This window comes from Pleuronectes platessa, chromosome 15 (genome assembly GCF_947347685.1).
Source record: "Pleuronectes platessa chromosome 15, fPlePla1.1, whole genome shotgun sequence".
Taxonomy (NCBI): Eukaryota; Metazoa; Chordata; class Actinopteri; order Pleuronectiformes; family Pleuronectidae; genus Pleuronectes; species Pleuronectes platessa.
In genome coordinates this window covers 24,325,913-24,343,456 of record NC_070640.1, presented here as the reverse complement: position 1 = coordinate 24,343,456, position 17,544 = coordinate 24,325,913, and the positions used below count along the sequence as shown (strand labels likewise).

Genomic DNA, 17,544 nt, shown 5'->3' with positions numbered 1-17,544 from the left:
ATTTGTCTCCTGATGTCACTGTCCTTTACTTCTTGCTCTCTTTGCTTCAAGGCGATCATGTTCGTCCCATTCTGAAGCTTCTTTCTCTGTGTGTGAACCTGAAGGGTCAGAATTCTAATGTTGCTTTTCTCTCGGTTTATGTCATCCAACAGACTGTCGACATGTTCCTTCTTCTGTTGTAGTTCAGTCTTTGTGAGTTTCAATTTTTCTTTTTCCTCTTTTATATCTTGCTCATCTTGTTGTAATAGGTCACATTTTTTCTGGTTTTCAGATCTGATCAGATTCAAGACCAGTTTTTCTTGGTCCATCTTCTCAGAGAGTTTTTCCAGATCTTCTCTCTTCTCATCCAATTCTGCTTTCAGTTTCAAGAGATCTTTCTTTTCCGACAAAGTCTCTGCCTTCAGTTGATTTTCCATGTCTTGCCTCTGGAAGACAATTTCTGACATCAGACTCTTCAATCCTTCTCTTTCTCTCACGAGCATCTCAGTGCAGCTCTTCATATTGCTTTTATGTACACCCAGAGCCTCTTGCTTTTCCTCTAGAATACTGACCAGTTTCAGGATGTCTTCCTGGTTTTGTTCCAATCTGATGATTTTGTGGTTCATGTCTTGACTCATCCTGGCATCAAGCTCTTGATGTCTTATTCTCAGGGATTCAATGTATTTAATTTTATCAATTTGCTTGTTTTTTCTCTTTTTCAAGTCAGACCATTGTTCTTCCATTCTTTCCTTTTCAATCAAAAGCAGTTCTCTCTCTTTTTCTACTTCAACCTTCATCTGAATAAAGTCTTCTTTCTCTTGACTGATGGTTTTCATGGCAGCTTCAACCTCAAGATTCTTATTGTTGAGATCCATCCTCAAAACATCCAGTTCTTCTCTTTCTTCCAAAATACTGTTCTTCTGGGTTTGTAGTTCTTGAATTTGTCTCCTGACGTCACTGTCCTTGACTTCTTGCTCTCTTTGCTTCAGGGCGATCATGTTCGTCCCATTCTGAAGGTTCTTTCTCTGTGTGTGAACCTGAAGGGTCAGAATTCTAATGTTGCTTTTCTCTCGATTTATGTCATCCAACAGACTGTCGACATGTTCCTTCTTCTGTTGTAGTTCATACTTTGTGAGTTTCAATTTTTCTTTTTCCTCTTTTATATCTTGCTCATCTTGTTGTAATAGTTCACATTGTTTGATGTTTTCAGATCTCATCAGATTCAAGACCAGTTTTTCGTGGTCCATCATCTCACACAGTTTTTCCAGATCTTCTCTCTTCTCATCCAGTTCTGCTTTCAGTTTCAAGAGATCTTTCTTGTCCGACAAAGTCTCTGCCTTCAGTTGATTTTCCATGTCTTGCCTCTGGAAGACAATTTCTGACATCAGACTCTTCAATCCTTCTCTTTCTCTCACGAGCATCTCAGTGCAGCTCTTCATATTGCTTTTATGTACACCCAGAGCCTCTTGCTTTTCCTCTAGAATACTGACCAGTTTCAGGATGTCTTCCTGGTTTTGTTCCAATCTGATGATTTTGTGGTTCATGTCTTGACTCATCCTGGCATCAAGCTCTTGATGTCTTATTCTCAGGGATTCAATGTATTTAATTTTATCAATTTGCTTGTTTTCTCTCTTTTTCAAGTCAGACCATTGTTCTTCCATTCTTTCCTTTTCAATCAAAAGCAGTTCTCTCTCTTTTTCTACTTCAACCTTCATCTGAATAAAATCTTCTTTCTCTTGACTGATGGTTTTCATGGCAGCTTCAACCTCAAGATTCTTATTGTTGAGATCCATCCTCAAAACATCCAGTTCTTCTCTTTCTTCCAAAATACTGTTCTTCTGGGTTTGTAGTTCTTGAATTTGTCTCCTGACGTCACTGTCCTTGACTTCTTGCTCTCTTTGCTTCAGGGCGATCATGTTCGTCCCATTCTGAAGCTTCTTTCTCTGTGTGTGAACCTGAAGGGTCAGAATTCTAATGTTGCTTTTCTCTCGATTTATGTCATCCAACAGACTGTCGACATGTTCCTTCTTCTGTTGTAGTTCAGTCTTTGTGAGTTTCAATTTTTCTTTTTCCTCTTTTATATCTTGCTCATCTTGTTGTAATAGTTCACATTGTTTGATGTTTTCAGATCTCATCAGATTCAAGACCAGTTTTTCGTGGTCCATCATCTCACACAGTTTTTCCAGATCTTCTCTCTTCTCATCCAGTTCTGCTTTCAGTTTCAAGAGATCTTTCTTGTCCGACAAAGTCTCTGCCTTCAGTTGATTTTCCATGTCTTGTCTCTGGAAGACAATTTCTGACATTACACTCTTCAATCCGTGTCTTTTTCTCAAGAGCATCTCAGTGCAGCTCTTCATATTGATTTTAAGTACACCCAGAGCCTCTTGCTTTTCCTCTAGAATACTGACCAGTTTCAGGATGTCTTCCTTGTTTTGTTCCAATCTGATGATTTTGTGGTTCATGTCTTGACTCATCCTGGCATCAAGCTCTTGATGTCTTATTCTCAGGGATTCAATGTATTTCATTTTATCAATTTGCTTGTGTTCTCTCTTTTTCAAGTCAGACCATTGTCCTTCCATTTTTTCCTTTTCAATCAAAAGCAGTTCTCTCTCTTTTTCTACTTCAACCTTCATCTTAGTAAAGTCTTCTTTCTCTTGACTGATGGTTTTCATGGCAGCTTCAACCTCAAGATTCTTATTGTTGAGATCCATCCTCAAAACATCCAGTTCCTCTCTTTCTTCCAAAATAATGTTCTTCTGGGTTTGTAGTTCTTGAATTTGTCTCCTGATGTCACTGTCCTTTACTTCTTGCTCTCTTTGCTTCAAGGCGATCATTTTTGTCCCAATCCGAAGCTTCCTTCTCTGTGTGTGAACCTGAAGGGTCAGAATTCTAATGTTGCTTTTCTCTCGGTTTATGTCATCCAACAGACTGTCGACATGTTCCTTCTTCTGTTGTAGTTCAGTCTTTGTGAGTTTAAATTTTTCTTTTTCCTCTTTTATATCTTGCTCATCTTGTTGTAATAGGTCACATTTTTTCTGGTTTTCAGATCTGATCAGATTCAAGACCAGTTTTTCTTGGTCCATCTTCTCAGAGAGTTTTTCCAGATCTTCTCTCTTCTCATCCAATTCTGCTTTCAGTTTCAAGAGATCTTTCTTTTCCGACAAAGTCTCTGCCTTCAGTTGATTTTCCATGTCTTGCCTCTGGAAGACAATTTCTGACATCAGACTCTTCAATCCTTCTCTTTCTCTCACGAGCATCTCAGTGCAGCTCTTCATATTGCTTTTATGTACACCCAGAGCCTCTTGCTTTTCCTCTAGAATACTGACCAGTTTCAGGATGTCTTCCTGGTTTTGTTCCAATCTGATGATTTTGTGGTTCATGTCTTGACTCATCCTGGCATCAAGCTCTTGATGTCTTATTCTCAGGGATTCAATGTATTTAATTTTATCAATTTGCTTGTTTTCTCTCTTTTTCAAGTCAGACCATTGTTCTTCCATTCTTTCCTTTTCAATCAAAAGCAGTTCTCTCTCTTTTTCTACTTCAACCTTCATCTGAATAAAGTCTTCTTTCTCTTGACTGATGGTTTTCATGGCAGCTTCAACCTCAAGATTCTTATTGTTGAGATCCATCCTCAAAACATCCAGTTCTTCTCTTTCTTCCAAAATACTGTTCTTCTGGGTTTGTAGTTCTTGAATTTGTCTCCTGACGTCACTGTCCTTGACTTCTTGCTCTCTTTGCTTCAGGGCGATCATGTTCGTCCCATTCTGAAGCTTCTTTCTCTGTGTGTGAACCTGAAGGGTCAGAATTCTAATGTTGCTTTTCTCTCGATTTATGTCATCCAACAGACTGTCGACATGTTCCTTCTTCTGTTGTAGTTCAGTCTTTGTGAGTTTCAATTTTTCTTTTTCCTCTTTTATATCTTGCTCATCTTGTTGTAATAGTTCACATTGTTTGATGTTTTCAGATCTCATCAGATTCAAGACCAGTTTTTCGTGGTCCATCATCTCAAACAGTTTTTCCAGATCTTCTCTCTTCTGAACAAGTTCTGCTTTTAGTTTCAAGAGATCTTTCTTTTCCGACAAGGTCTCTGCCTTCAGCTGCTTTTCCATGTCTTGTCTCTGGAAGACAATTTCTGACATTACACTCTTCAATCCTTCTCTTTCTCTCACGAGCATCTCAGTGCAGCTCTTCATATTGATTTTAAGTACACCCAGAGCCTTTTGCTTTTCCTCTAGAATACTGACCAGTTTCAAGATGTCTTCCTTGTTTTGTTCCAATCTGATGATTTTGTGGTTCATGTCTTGACTCATCCTGGCATCAAGCTCTTGATGTCTTATTCTCAGGGATTCAATGTATTTCATTTTATCAATTTGCTTGTGTTCTCTCTTTTTCAAGTCAGACCATTGTCCTTCCATTTTTTCCTTTTCAATCAAAAGCAGTTCTCTCTCTTTTTCTACTTCAACCTTCATCTTAGTAAAGTCTTCTTTCTCTTGACTGATGGTTTTCATGGCAGCTTCAACCTCAAGATTCTTATTGTTGAGATCCATCCTCAAAACATCCAGTTCCTCTCTTTCTTCCAAAATACTGTTCTTCTGGGTTTGTAGTTCTTGAATTTGTCTCCTGATGTCACTGTCCTTTACTTCTTGCTCTCTTTGCTTCAAGGCGATCATGTTCGTCCCATTCTGAAGCTTCTTTCTCTGTGTGTGAACCTGAAGGGTCAGAATTCTAATGTTGCTTTTCTCTCGGTTTATGTCATCCAACAGACTGTCGACATGTTCCTTCTTCTGTTGTAGTTCAGTCTTTGTGAGTTTCAATTTTTCTTTTTCCTCTTTTATATCTTGCTCATCTTGTTGTAATAGTTCACATTGTTTGATGTTTTCAGATCTCATCAGATTCAAGACCAGTTTTTCTTGGTCCATCATCTCACACAGTTTTTCCAGATCTTCTCTCTTCTCATCCAGTTCTGCTTTCAGTTTCAAGAGATCTTTCTTGTCCGACAAAGTCTCTGCCTTCAGTTGATTTTCCATGTCTTGTCTCTGGAAGACAATTTCCGACATCAGACTCTTCAATCCTTCTCTTTTTCTCAAGAGCATCTCAGTGCAGCTCTTCATATTGATTTTATGTACACCCAGAGCCTCTTGCTTTTCCTCTAGAATACTGACCAGTTTCAGGATGTCTTCCTTGTTTTGTTCCAATCTGATGATTTTGTGGTTCATGTCTTGACTCATCCTGGCATCAAGCTCTTGATGTCTTATTCTCAGGGATTCAATGTATTTCATTTTATCAATTTGCTTGTTTTCTCTCTTTTTCAAGTCATACCATTGTCCTTCCATTCTTTCCTTTTCAATCAAAAGCAGTTCTCTCTCTTTTTCTACTTCAACCTTCATCTGAATAAAGCCTTCTTTCTCTTGACTGATGGTTTTCATGGCAGCTTCAACCTCAAGATTCTTATTGTTGAGATCCATCCTCAAAACATCCAGTTCCTCTCTTTCTTCCAAAATACTGTTCTTCTGGGTTTTTAGTTCTTGAATTTGTCTCCTGACGTCACTGTCCTTGACTTCTTGCTCTCTTTGCTTCAGGGCGATCATTTTTGTCCCAATCTGAAGCTTCTTTCTCTGTGTGTGAACCTGAAGGGTCAGAATTCTAATGTTGCTTTTCTCTCGATTTATGTCATCCAACAGACTGTCGACATGTTCCTTCTTCTGTTGTAGTTCAGTCTTTTTGAGTTTCAATTTTTCTTTTTCCTCTGTTATATCTTGCTCATCTTGTTGTAATAGTTCACATTGTTTGATGTTTTCAGATCTCATCAGATTCAAGACCAGTTTTTCTTGGTCCATCATCTCACACAGTTTTTCCAGATCTTCTCTCTTCTCATCCAATTCTGCTTTCAGTTTCAAGAGATCTTTCTTTTCCGACAAAGTCTCTGCCTTCAGTTGATTTTCCATGTCTTGTCTCTGGAAGACAATTTCTGACATCAGACTCTTCAATCCGTCTCTTTTTCTCAAGAGCATCTCAGTGCAGCTCTTCATATTGATTTTAAGTACACCCAGAGCCTCTTGCTTTTCCTCTAGAATACTGACCAGTTTCAGGATGTCTTCCTTGTTTTGTTCCAATCTGATGATTTTGTGGTTCATGTCTTGACTCATCCTGGCATCAAGCTCTTGATGTCTTATTCTCAGGGATTCAATGTATTTCATTTTATCAATTTGCTTGTGTTCTCTCTTTTTCAGGTCAGACCATTGTCCTTCCATTTTTTCCTTTTCAATCAAAAGCAGTTCTCTCTCTTTTTCTACTTCAACCTTCATCTTAATAAAGTCTTCTTTCTCTTGACTGATGGTTTTCATGGCAGCTTCAACCTCAAGATTCTTATTGTTGAGATCCATCCTCAAAACATCCAGTTCCTCTCTTTCTTCCAAAATACTGTTCTTCTGGGTTTGTAGTTCTTGAATTTGTCTCCTGATGTCACTGTCCTTTACTTCTTGCTCTCTTTGCTTCAAGGCGATCATGTTCGTCCCATTCTGAAGCTTCTTTCTCTGTGTGTGAACCTGAAGGGTCAGAATTCTAATGTTGCTTTTCTCTCGGTTTATGTCATCCAACAGACTGTCGACATGTTCCTTCTTCTGTTGTAGTTCAGTCTTTGTGAGTTTCAATTTTTCTTTTTCCTCTTTTATATCTTGCTCATCTTGTTGTAATAGGTCACATTTTTTCTGGTTTTCAGATCTCATCAGATTCAAGACCAGTTTTTCTTGGTCCATCTTCTCAGACAGTCTTTCCAGATCTTCTCTCTTCTGATCAAGTTCTGCTTTTAGTTTCAAGAGATCTTTCTTTTCCGACAAGGTCTCTGCCTTCAGCTGATTTTCCATGTCTTGCCTCTGGAAGACAATTACTGACATCAGACTCTTCAATCCTTCTCTTTCTCTCACGAGCATCTCAGTGCAGCTCTTCATATTGATTTTATGTACACCCAGAGCCTCTTGCTTTTCCTCTAGAATACTGACCAGTTTCAGGATGTCTTCTTGGTTTTGTTCCAATCGGATGATTTTGTGGTTCATGTCTTGACTCATCCTGGCATCAAGCTCTTGATGTCTTATTCTCAGGGATTCAATGTATTTCATTTTATCAATTTGCTTGTTTTCTCTCTTTTTCAAGTCAGACCATTGTTCTTCCATTCTTTCCTTTTCAATCAAAAGCAGTTCTCTCTCTTTTTCTACTTCAACCTTCATCTGAATAAAGTCTTCTTTCTCTTGACTGATGGTTTTCATGGCAGCTTCAACCTCAAGATTCTTATTGTTGAGATCCATCCTCAAAACATCCAGTTCTTCTCTTTCTTCCAAAATAATGTTCTTCTGGGTTTGTAGTTCTTGAATTTGTCTCCTGATGTCACTGTCCTTTACGTCATGCTCTCTTTGCTTCAAGGCGATCATTTTTGTCCCAATCCGAAGCTTCCTTCTCTGTGTGTGAACCTGAAGGGTCAGAATTCTAATGTTGCTTTTCTCTTGATTTACGTCATCCAACAGCCTGTCGACATGTTCCTTCTTCTGTTGTAGTTCAGTCTTTTTGAGTTTCAATTTTTCTTTTTCCTCTTTTATATGTTGCTCATCTTGTTGTAATAGTTCACATTGTTTGATGTTTTCAGATCTCATCAGATTCAAGACCAGTTTTTCTTGGTCCATCATCTCACACAGTTTTTCCAGATCTTCTCTCTTCTCATCCAGTTCTGCTTTCAGTTTCAAGAGATCTTTCTTGTCCGACAAAGTCTCTGCCTTCAGTTGATTTTCCATGTCTTGTCTCTGGAAGAAAATTTCTGACATTACACTCTTCAATCCGTCTCTTTTTCTCAAGAGCATCTCAGTGCAGCTCTTCATATTGATTTTATGTACACCCAGAGCCTCTTGCTTTTCCTCTAGAATACTGACCAGTTTCAGGATGTCTTCTTGGTTTTGTTCCAATCTGATGATTTTGTGGTTCATGTCTTGACTCATCCTGGCATCGAGCTCTTGATGTCTTATTCTCAGGGATTCAATGTATTTCATTTTATCAATTTGCTTGTTTTCTCTCTTTTTCAAGTCAGACCATTGTCCTTCCATTCTTTCCTTTTCAATCAAAAGCAGTTCTCTCTCTTTTTCTACTTCAACCTTCATCTTAATAAAGTCTTCTTTCTCTTGACTGATGGTTTTCAGGGCAGCTTCAACCTCAAGATACTTATTGTTGAGATCCATCCTCAAAACATCCAGTTCCTCTCTTTCTTCCAAAATACTGTTCTTCTGGGTTTGTAGTTCTTGAATTTGTCTCCTGATGTCACTGTCCTTTACTTCTTGCTCTCTTTGCTTCAAGGCGATCATGTTTGTCACATTCTGAAGCTTCTTTCTCTGTGTGTGAACCTGAAGGGTCAGAATTCTAATGTTGCATTTCTCTTGATTTACGTCATCCAACAGCCTTTCGACATGTTCCTTCTTCTGTTGTAGTTCAGTCTTTGTGGGTTTCAATTTGTCTTTTTCCTCTTTTATATCTTGCTCATCTTGTTGTAATAGGTCACATTTTTTCTGGTTTTCAGATCTCATCAGATTCAAGACCAGTTTTTCTTGGTCCATCTTCTCAGACAGTCTTTCCAGATCTTCTCTCTTCTGATCCAGTTCTGCTTTTAGTTTCAAGAGAGCTGTCTTTTCCGACAAGGTCTCTGCCTTCAGTTGATTTTCCATGTCTTGCCTCTGGAAGACAATTTCTGACATCAGACTCTTCAATCCTTCTCTTTCTCTCACGAGCATCTCAGTGCAGCTCTTCATATTGATTTTATGTACATCCAGAGCCTCTTGCTTTTCCTCTAGAATACTGACCATTTTCAGGATGTCTTCCTTGTTTTGTTCCAATGTGATGATTTTGTGGTTCATGTTTTGACTCATCCTGGCATCAAGCTCTTCATGTCTTATTCTCAGGGATTCAATACATTTCATTTTAACAATTTGCTTGTTTTCTCTCTTTTTCAAGTCAGACCATTGTCCTTCCATTCTTTCCTTTTCAATCAAAAGCAGTTCTCTCTCTTTTTCTACTTCAACCTTCATCTGAATAAAGCCTTCTTTCTCTTGACTGATGGTTTTCATGGCAGCTTCAACCTCAAGATTCTTATTGTTGAGATCCATCCTCAAAACATCCAGTTCTCTTTCTTCCAAAATACTGTTCTTCTGGGTTTGTAGTTCTTGAATTTGTCTCCTGATGTCAATGTCCTTTACTTCTTGCTCTCTTTGCTTCAAGGCGATCATGTTCGTCCCAATCTGAAGCTTCTTTCTCTGTGTGTGAACCTGAAGGGTCAGAATTCTAATGTTGCTTTTCTCTTGGTTTATGTCATCCAACAGACTGTCGACATGTTCCTTCTTCTGTTGTAGTTCATTCTTTGTGAGTTTCAATTTTTCTTTTTCCTCTTTTATATCTTGCTCATCTATTTGAATTTGCATAATTTTACTTTTCGTTTCTAGACTTTCTGATTCCTTTTCACCGTCACTGCTGATCAGCAGTCTCTTCATTTTTCTCTGAGTTTTGTTTTGTTTCTGTTGTTGAACTTTGAGAATCAACCTTTGAGATTTAAGAAACTTCCTTCCTTTAAAGACTTCCTCTTCTGATTTCTCTACACCTTTCTCCTTGTCTTCTTCTATTGCTTTACTTTCTTTATTGAAATTAATCTCCACTTCCTCCGAATTTCTTTGCCTTTGCTGAATGCTCTTTAATAGACACATCATCTTGTCCTTTTGTCTTTTCATTTCCGCAATGTTAATTTCAAATTCTTCCCTTGCCTGGATAAGAATTTCTGCCTGGCCCTTGAATTGTCGATATTCATTTTGTATCTCTTCATGCAAACCTTCACTGTGTTTCTTAATGTGTTTACACTTCTCCATACATATGTTAATTAGTTCCCAGTGCTTTTGAATTTGATTTGCAATATTTGTTGATGCTGATGCCTTCTGCTGCTCTGCCAAACATTTGCTGTCTTTATTTTCTCTTTGCAGCTTCATAATTTCTAATTCATCTCTCTCTCTGATAATCCTCTCCAACTGCTGGTCGAGCTCTTTCTTCCTCCTTCGTGCCTCCCTCTTGAGGATAACTTTTTCTTCTTTTACCGCTGTCCACAGTTGTCTAGCTTCCTGATCTCTTCGAATGCCTTTTCGGATCATTTTTAGATTTTCTCTTTTTTTGAAGTCCACCTCAGTGTTGAACACTTCCATCTCTCTTCCTTCTCTTTTAACTTTCTCTAGTCCCATATCAAGGTTATATTTTAGTTTTTGCACATCATCCCTCATTTGGCCAATTTGATTTATCTCTGCCTCCGTTTGTAAAAACAGTTTTCCAAAGGCCAGCTTTATCTGAGATCTTACTCTGACCATGTTATCTCTTAAGTTTCTGTTCTCACCATGCAATTCTTTGAGCCCTTCTCTTTGTTTCCCTAAGTGAACATTGACATTTTCCAGAATTCCCCTTTCCCTTCCAATTATTTCCATGAGAAAGTGAATCTTTTGTCTCATGGTTTGTAGGTCAAGGGTCTCTGATGCTTGATGTATCATTTCAGCTTTCTCCTTTTTGCTTCTCACCTGCTTCTCCACAGCAAGCTCTTCCCTTTGTTTTTGCAGTTTTATCCTTAGCACTTCCAATTCATCTCTCTCTCTAATGGTTTTCTCAAGGTTTTGGTCTAATTCTCTTCTTTTCTTTTTTGTCTCCCTCCTCAGTAATTCCTTTTCTTTTTGCAATTCATTCAACATGTTTTCACTCTGTTCTTTTTTTCTCATGCTTTTTCTTAGCATCTGTTCACATTCTTTTCTCTTTATTTCCAGTTCTGACTTCAAAAGCTCCATTTCTCGTATTTCTCTTTTCGCTATTTGTGCTCTGTCTTCAAGCTCCTGTGTCTGTCTTTTGATTGACTCCCTTAAACCGTTCATCTCATGTATTTCTACCTCAGCTTTCTGTTTTGCTTTCTTCATATTCTCCCATTCTACTTGATTTTGTAGTTTTAGCATCTCATCTTGACTAATTGAATTTTTAGGTTCTTCAGTTCCACTGTTCCTCAGATCCATACAGTCCAGGATCAGTGTTATGTGCGTCTCTGGTTTTTCCATATCTGATTGGAGTCCTAAGATTTCATTTTCCATTTCTTCCATGTCTTTTCGCATTCTGATCTTTGTCAATTTGTCTCTTTCTGTGTTGATTTTAGCGCTATCCAACCCCTTGCTATGTGTCAGTGGATCTGTTTTTGACTCCCGATTTTCTTTTTCCTTCCCAATATCCAGTCTCATTATATCCGACTCATCAGTTGCTTCTTGTCTCATTTCATAACTATTCACGTCTTTTTGCTCTTGGAGTTCATATGTCATCATCTCATGTTTGAAAACATTGGTGTTTAGCCACAGATGGTATCTCTGCTCTGTTTCTTGAAGAGGACCCTCCACATGTCCATTTCCCCTGAATGTCACTGGCAATCCGGTTTCTGGTGTCTGGCTCTGCAGTTCATATATATCCATAATGAGCCTTTCAATCTCTTGCTTGTTTTTCTCCATGTTCCCCATAGCATAGTGTATTTGTTCTTTGATTCTCTCCTCTCTCTCCTTGAGTTCGGAAATCTGCTTGTCCATTTCTTCCACTCTTCTGCCATTTATTAACAATCCTGGGAACTCATTATCTGTTAATGTTTCTTCATGTTTTTCAGTCTGAATGAAATTTTCCAATGAAAATAACTGTTTCTGTTCCTGTTCTTTAATTTCTTCATTTTGATGCTGGTCTTCTAATGTAGGACACTTTTGCAAAGACATGGCTCCTTGTGTAACTTCACCTGCAGCTCTTTCTTCAGCTTGTGGGATTTCCAGTGTTTGATCTTGGAGGGAATCTCTGTGAGCTTCTTTATGGGGTTCTTGGAGTTTGGACGAATTTGCTGAAAAAGTATTTCCGATTGCAGATTCTGTCAGTATCTGTCTACTGACACAGGTGTTCAAGGAACTCAGCTTGTCCTTAACAAAAAGAAAGAATTATTTTGTTTTTGTTTACGTTGAGTTTTAATGTAACTACCTTTTTATTATTATTATTATTATTATTATATTATTATGATTATGATTATGATTATTATTATTATTATTATTATCCTTTCTTTTCCTGATGAAATTATACATCCCAAAATCATTTAACTCAGTGGCAGGCCCATTGAGCAACCCCAGTTAACATTCACAGATTTGAAGTCAAAATAGGGCTGTATAATGTATTAATACATTTAATATTAATAGACACAAATGGAAACTGTTTAATAAGGTGACATTTTACTTATCATTAATTTTAAGCGAGGACTTGACATTAAACAAAAGTATGCAAGAAGATCTATTGCAAGCACTAGGACTAGTACTATGTGTGTTTGTGTGGTGGGCAGCAAGGGAAAGACAGTAAATCCAGATGTAAAGTGCTATGGATTGGAATGTAAACACCATTAATGTAAACATTTAAATGGGTTTAGGTGCACGATGTAACGTTAGATCTGGCTGTTCTCTAACTCCTACTCCCATCTGGTGGATTTAAGACAAAACAAAACAACACAACAGACCAGTTTGAGACGACTACAGCTGCCACACGATAGGCTGAGTGGATAATTGTACGAATTGAATTGAATGAAATTAATTATTTAATGATTTTGAGATTTTACTGATCACTTTTGAGGCCCTTCATGGCCTCACTCCCTGCTACATCGCACGTTGAGATCCTCAACAAGAGTTCTCTTGTCTGTTCCAGAGGCCTGGCTGAAAACTAAGGGGGAAAAAGCATTTGCAGTCCGGGTCAGCTCAGCCGAGTTCAGTGAACTCTCTTAAGTCCAATCCTTAAAACTTACTTTTATCGGAGAGCCTTTCCTGATTTTACCTGAGTCTTAACTTTCTTTATGTAGTAGTAGATTTTATTTGGACATGGACATGACAATGTCATTGGACGAACCAGATGCATTGTTTACAGTGTATTAGCATAAATGCTAGTTTACAACACCTGTCCACAGGTTATAACAGTCTTTTAATTATTTTACTGAGCATTTTACATGGCACTTGTATTTATACCTAAAATTAGTTTACCTGCTTTCTTCTAAACCTGATGTTTTATGACCTGCCTGTTTTTAACTAGCTGCCTTTGTAAAGCACTTTCTGACACATATGTTTGGAAAAGTGCTCAAGAAATAAAGATTACTATTATTATTATCATTACAGAATCTACTAATAAAGCAGAGTAAATACTAGATGAGTTTTAATGTAAACTATGAAGTAGGCCTTTTTCACATCAAACATACATAGCAGAGCACTTGTGTCACTGATAAAAATGTCAATTCAGGTCCATTTAAACATCACATAACTGAACCTTGTAACTGGTGAAGTACAAAAAGAAAGCAGTAATGTCTCAGTTTATTCTATAGACCTCAAAAAAATTCTGCTGGGAAAACCCCTATTACAATCTGAGTCAAGATTACAAAGAACAAGGCACTTACCATGTATTTTCTGACATTTTCCTTGTCCTTTTCCATCTGTCTTTGGGTTTTGAGCATTTCCAGTTGGATGTTGGTAATCTCTGTCACAGCTTTTTCTATATTAGCTTTCATCTCACCCATAGCCAGAATTGTAGTTATTGTATCTTGAAGTTTACGTTGAACCTCTTCTCTTTGTCCCTGTATCTGTAGCTTGATGATTTCTAACTCATCCCTCTCTTTTAGGATCTTCTCAAGCCATTGGTCCATCTTCCTCCTCTTTTTTTTCTCTTGAAAATTCCTCCATATGATTTCCTCTGTAAAGATTTTTTTCCCTTTCTTTGTATCTTCTCTCATCATACGCAGCATCTTCTTTGTTTCTTGTACTTCGAAAATCATTCCCTCCATGCCTTTCTCGTTGTTCTTTGTGCTCATCTCCATGTTGTCTCCAATGTCTTCAACCTGATTTCCTTTATGTTTCATTACATCTACCTGTTGAATATTCTGATTAAGTGTCTTCTCCATGTTTACCTCCAGCCCCTGCTCTGACCTGTGTCCCACCATCACATTCTGTCCATCCTCCAAGTCTTGGGTTGCATGCTCAGTTTTTTTCTTCATCTCGCTTATCTGTTTTTTTCTTCTGCTCATTCTTATCGTTTTTAGCAGGTCCTTTTTCTTTATTTCAATCTCAGAGTTCATCACTTCCAATTCCCTTATTTCTCTCTTTGTCCTTTGTAACTTGTCGTCGAGTTCCTGTCTTTGCCTTTCGTTACTCTCCCTCATACACTTCAGTGCATCCATTTCTGCTTTAGCCGACTGCCTCTCTCTCTCGATATTTTTTCTCTCTGCCTGGATTCTAGTGTTGATTCTTTCTATTTCATGTTTTTCCCACTGAATCTGTCTCAGGTTGTTCTCTATGTCTTGTTTTTGCCTCTGAATATCAGTCTTAATCAAAGTTTCGCAGTGTGTTACTTTCATGTGTGTATCGGTGTCTTGTCTTAGCTGTTGAGAGTTAGATTTCACATTTTCCATTTGAATGCTCTGTGTATGAACCTCCCGCTTCTCTCTCACAGTCACATCCAGTTGTTGTTGACTGTCTTCCAGCACGTCCCAAACTTTCTCTATCTCTTGTCGGATTCTGCTGAGTTTTTCCTTCACACTTTGAGAAGTGTCTGTTCCTTCCTGCTTTCCGTCCCTCCTTCCTGTCTCTGGAACTGTCACTCTCTGTATTTCAGTGTCTCTTTGAAACTCTATCCACCTTTGCTTCACCTTGTTGATATTTATACTCAAACTATGTTTGATTTGCTCAATTTGATCTCTTTGTTGTGATATGTCCTTTTTATTTCTATCTAACTCTTCTTTTACATCCTCTAAGTTTTTCTCAATTTGTTGCTTTGCCTGTTTAGCTGTAAGCATTATTTTCTTGTTTTTGTTCATTGCACTCAGCAGACTGTCCATTATCTCCTGGACTTCCTTACTCTCAAATTTTGACCTATCAAATTTGATCATTTCAAACTTGCATTGCTCATTGATGATCTCATTATGTCTTCTGTCCAGAGTTGTCCTCTCTTGGTAGATCTCGGCTTGCAATGTCAGAGGCTGCATTTTTTCTTGAGTGGCTTCATTTTTATTCTTCTGAGGTTTCTCGATAACATCTATCACCTTTACTCCCGGTGCTTTTATTACCAAGTACTGATTGTGTTTTTCAGCGGTCAGTCTGTCAATGTCCTTCTGTTGTTGCTCTGTTTTTGTCTTAAGGCATCTTATTTCGTTTCTTTCTCTTTCCCAGTGTTGCTCAATCTCGTCCATCAGTTGAAAGGTCAGTGGTCTTTTCCTTTGAATGGTCTCCCAATTGGTTTTCATGTTGACTTGTGTTGATTTTTCTTCTAATTGCTTGATGTTTGAGCTGTTGTGCCTTTGCTCTAATGGTCAAGAAAAAGGACAGTATGTCTCTTGTTTAAAAAATTATGAAGACATCAGACCATTGCTGAACATCTTATCTGCATCTCATGTGGTGTTTTTACAGAGTCTAAGGTTTCCTGTCAAATTAATGACATTTTTTTTCTGGTTTTCTTTAATTTCATATAAATGATGGCTTATTACTCTAAAATAAAAGTATAGCCCTAAATTGTCAAATTGTACATAACAAGAGTACTTGAGCAAAGTATTTACTCATTGTCCAGGTGGCTCGGCTGTCTTTACCTGTCAATACCTGAACCATAGTAAAGGCCCCTTTAACCTTAAGAGTTTTGAGATGCTAAACCTTATATAAACGTACATTAAGTCATGCTTTAGTTAGAGTTATGAAGATAATGTAGAGAAACTTTCATTCAGTTATAAACTTGTGTGTTGTTTAACATTTTTCATACAATTTTTTTTCAGTAATGTACAGTGTTTCCAAAGAGACTGCCATTTAACGTTTTGGAGTAACAGGCAGGCTTCTCATCCACCGTCACAATACTTTTTCTTTGTTATATCTTAGTAGCACTATGCTGATGTTTCAAATATGTAAGACTGTACAATTTCCAACAAATTTGTCTTACCTAAATCAGCTGAAAGCTCTTTTTCCTCCTGTGTGAGTATGTGGTAGACACTATCTTTGGACTGTGACGTTACTTCCTGCCCAGTGTGAAACAGCACCCTCTTCTGTTCCTCCAGTGTCACATTTTCAGGGATGGGCCTATGCTGCTGTGACATACAGGCCTCTGTGGTGGCTCCAGGTGATGTCACACCAGCAGTGAGCTGCTCCCTCAACTCCTCCAGGAAAGACTCCACTACAAATACATTTGGTTGTAAATTGTCTTGTTGGGGTTTGATATTGCTTCAATTAGAGACATTAACAATCAGAAATATGTTACAAGTAGTATTTTTACTTGAGCATTGCACACTTCACTGTTGTACGCATTAAATACATAAAAAATTTCAAATAAAGCAGATACTGTTTAGTTAAACAGTTTGAACATGTCTCAAAATCTCAATGAAACAGATTTCTTTAATTTAGGTGTTAAAGACCTGCTATTGGAAAAATATATTTGCAATAACCGTATACCCAGTGGTAGTGGAAGTCACATCAATGTATAAATCTGGAAGCATGTTTACCATATAATGATCTTACATAGGAATGCACCCACAGTATGTTTGTCTGCTGTTGAGAATACAATCATTTGGAGGAATAAGACAGAAATACTCACCATGTTCTCTTGATTTGGCCATCATTCCATGTAACAAACTCACAACTGCTATTCCTACAGCCCCCAAAAAATAGACACATCAATACTTCAATCACTTTAATTAGAACAATGAAATTTGTACAAATTTGTGAAAGTGATTTTTATGTATGATAAACAATGATCAATTTATTTACTTATGAATGAACTATTAATTAATTTCTAATTTATCAGGAATTCTTATTAATTTTCTATTACTTTTGTCTTACCTGAGGTTTCGTTAGACTTCAGATTTCAGAGGTGGTCTGCTTTGGTGTGAAGCTGTAGACATCTGTGGAGAGGAGGCAGGCTTCAAAACATTTAAAAAATGTTATATCTCCTCACTCCACATGTTGTTGACCACCAGGTCTGCTTGACAGATATGTGACACCCCTGTGCGTATGACTGGGCGATGTTTGGGTGTAAAACTTGTTCTGAGTCTGGTTACAGCTGATAAGGGTGATGCTCCATGTTGGGCCTAGTGTCCAAGGCTTTACTCCTGGTGTACTCACACACTGAATGTGGACTCTTAAACATACGCTCAGTACCATCCATCAGTCTTACTAAATGATTAATGTCAGATCACAACGTAGCGTTATTGTCTCTCACTGAGACCTGGCTGCATCCTAAATAATATATTTACCCCCCCTAGTAATAAAAATACTAACATTCCTATAGGCTCTTGTCGAGGATAACTAGAGTTTATCAATTAATCCCAAACCTATAACTACATATAACACATTTGAAAGCCTTTTATTTGGCTTATTACATTACATTACATTATTACATCCATCCTGGAAAGCATTAAAGATACTTCTATTAGTTTTAGTCTACCATTGCCCTGGGGATTCATCTGAATTTTAAGAAATGTGGAATTCTCATTGATAAAAAAAAATG

The 17,544-nt window shown here is 37.7% G+C and overlaps 1 protein-coding gene across 2 annotated transcripts in view; it reads right to left on the bottom strand.

The window, feature by feature from the left end:
• The window catches only part of LOC128456600 (dapper homolog 3), an 82,674-nt gene extending 65,697 nt beyond the window's left edge, over positions 1-16,977 (bottom strand). For both annotated transcript variants that reach the window (XM_053440819.1, XM_053440821.1), the window contains exons 1-4: positions 16,878-16,977; positions 16,633-16,686; positions 15,985-16,215; positions 13,466-15,363 (exon numbers count right to left, since the gene is read on the bottom strand). In XM_053440819.1, the coding sequence (XP_053296794.1) occupies positions 13,466-15,363; positions 15,985-16,215; positions 16,633-16,657 (2,154 nt within the window). In that variant the 5' untranslated portion in view covers positions 16,658-16,686; positions 16,878-16,977. The remainder of the gene's footprint in view (positions 1-13,465; positions 15,364-15,984; positions 16,216-16,632; positions 16,687-16,877) is intronic.
• Positions 16,978-17,544: the final 567 nt, after the last annotated feature.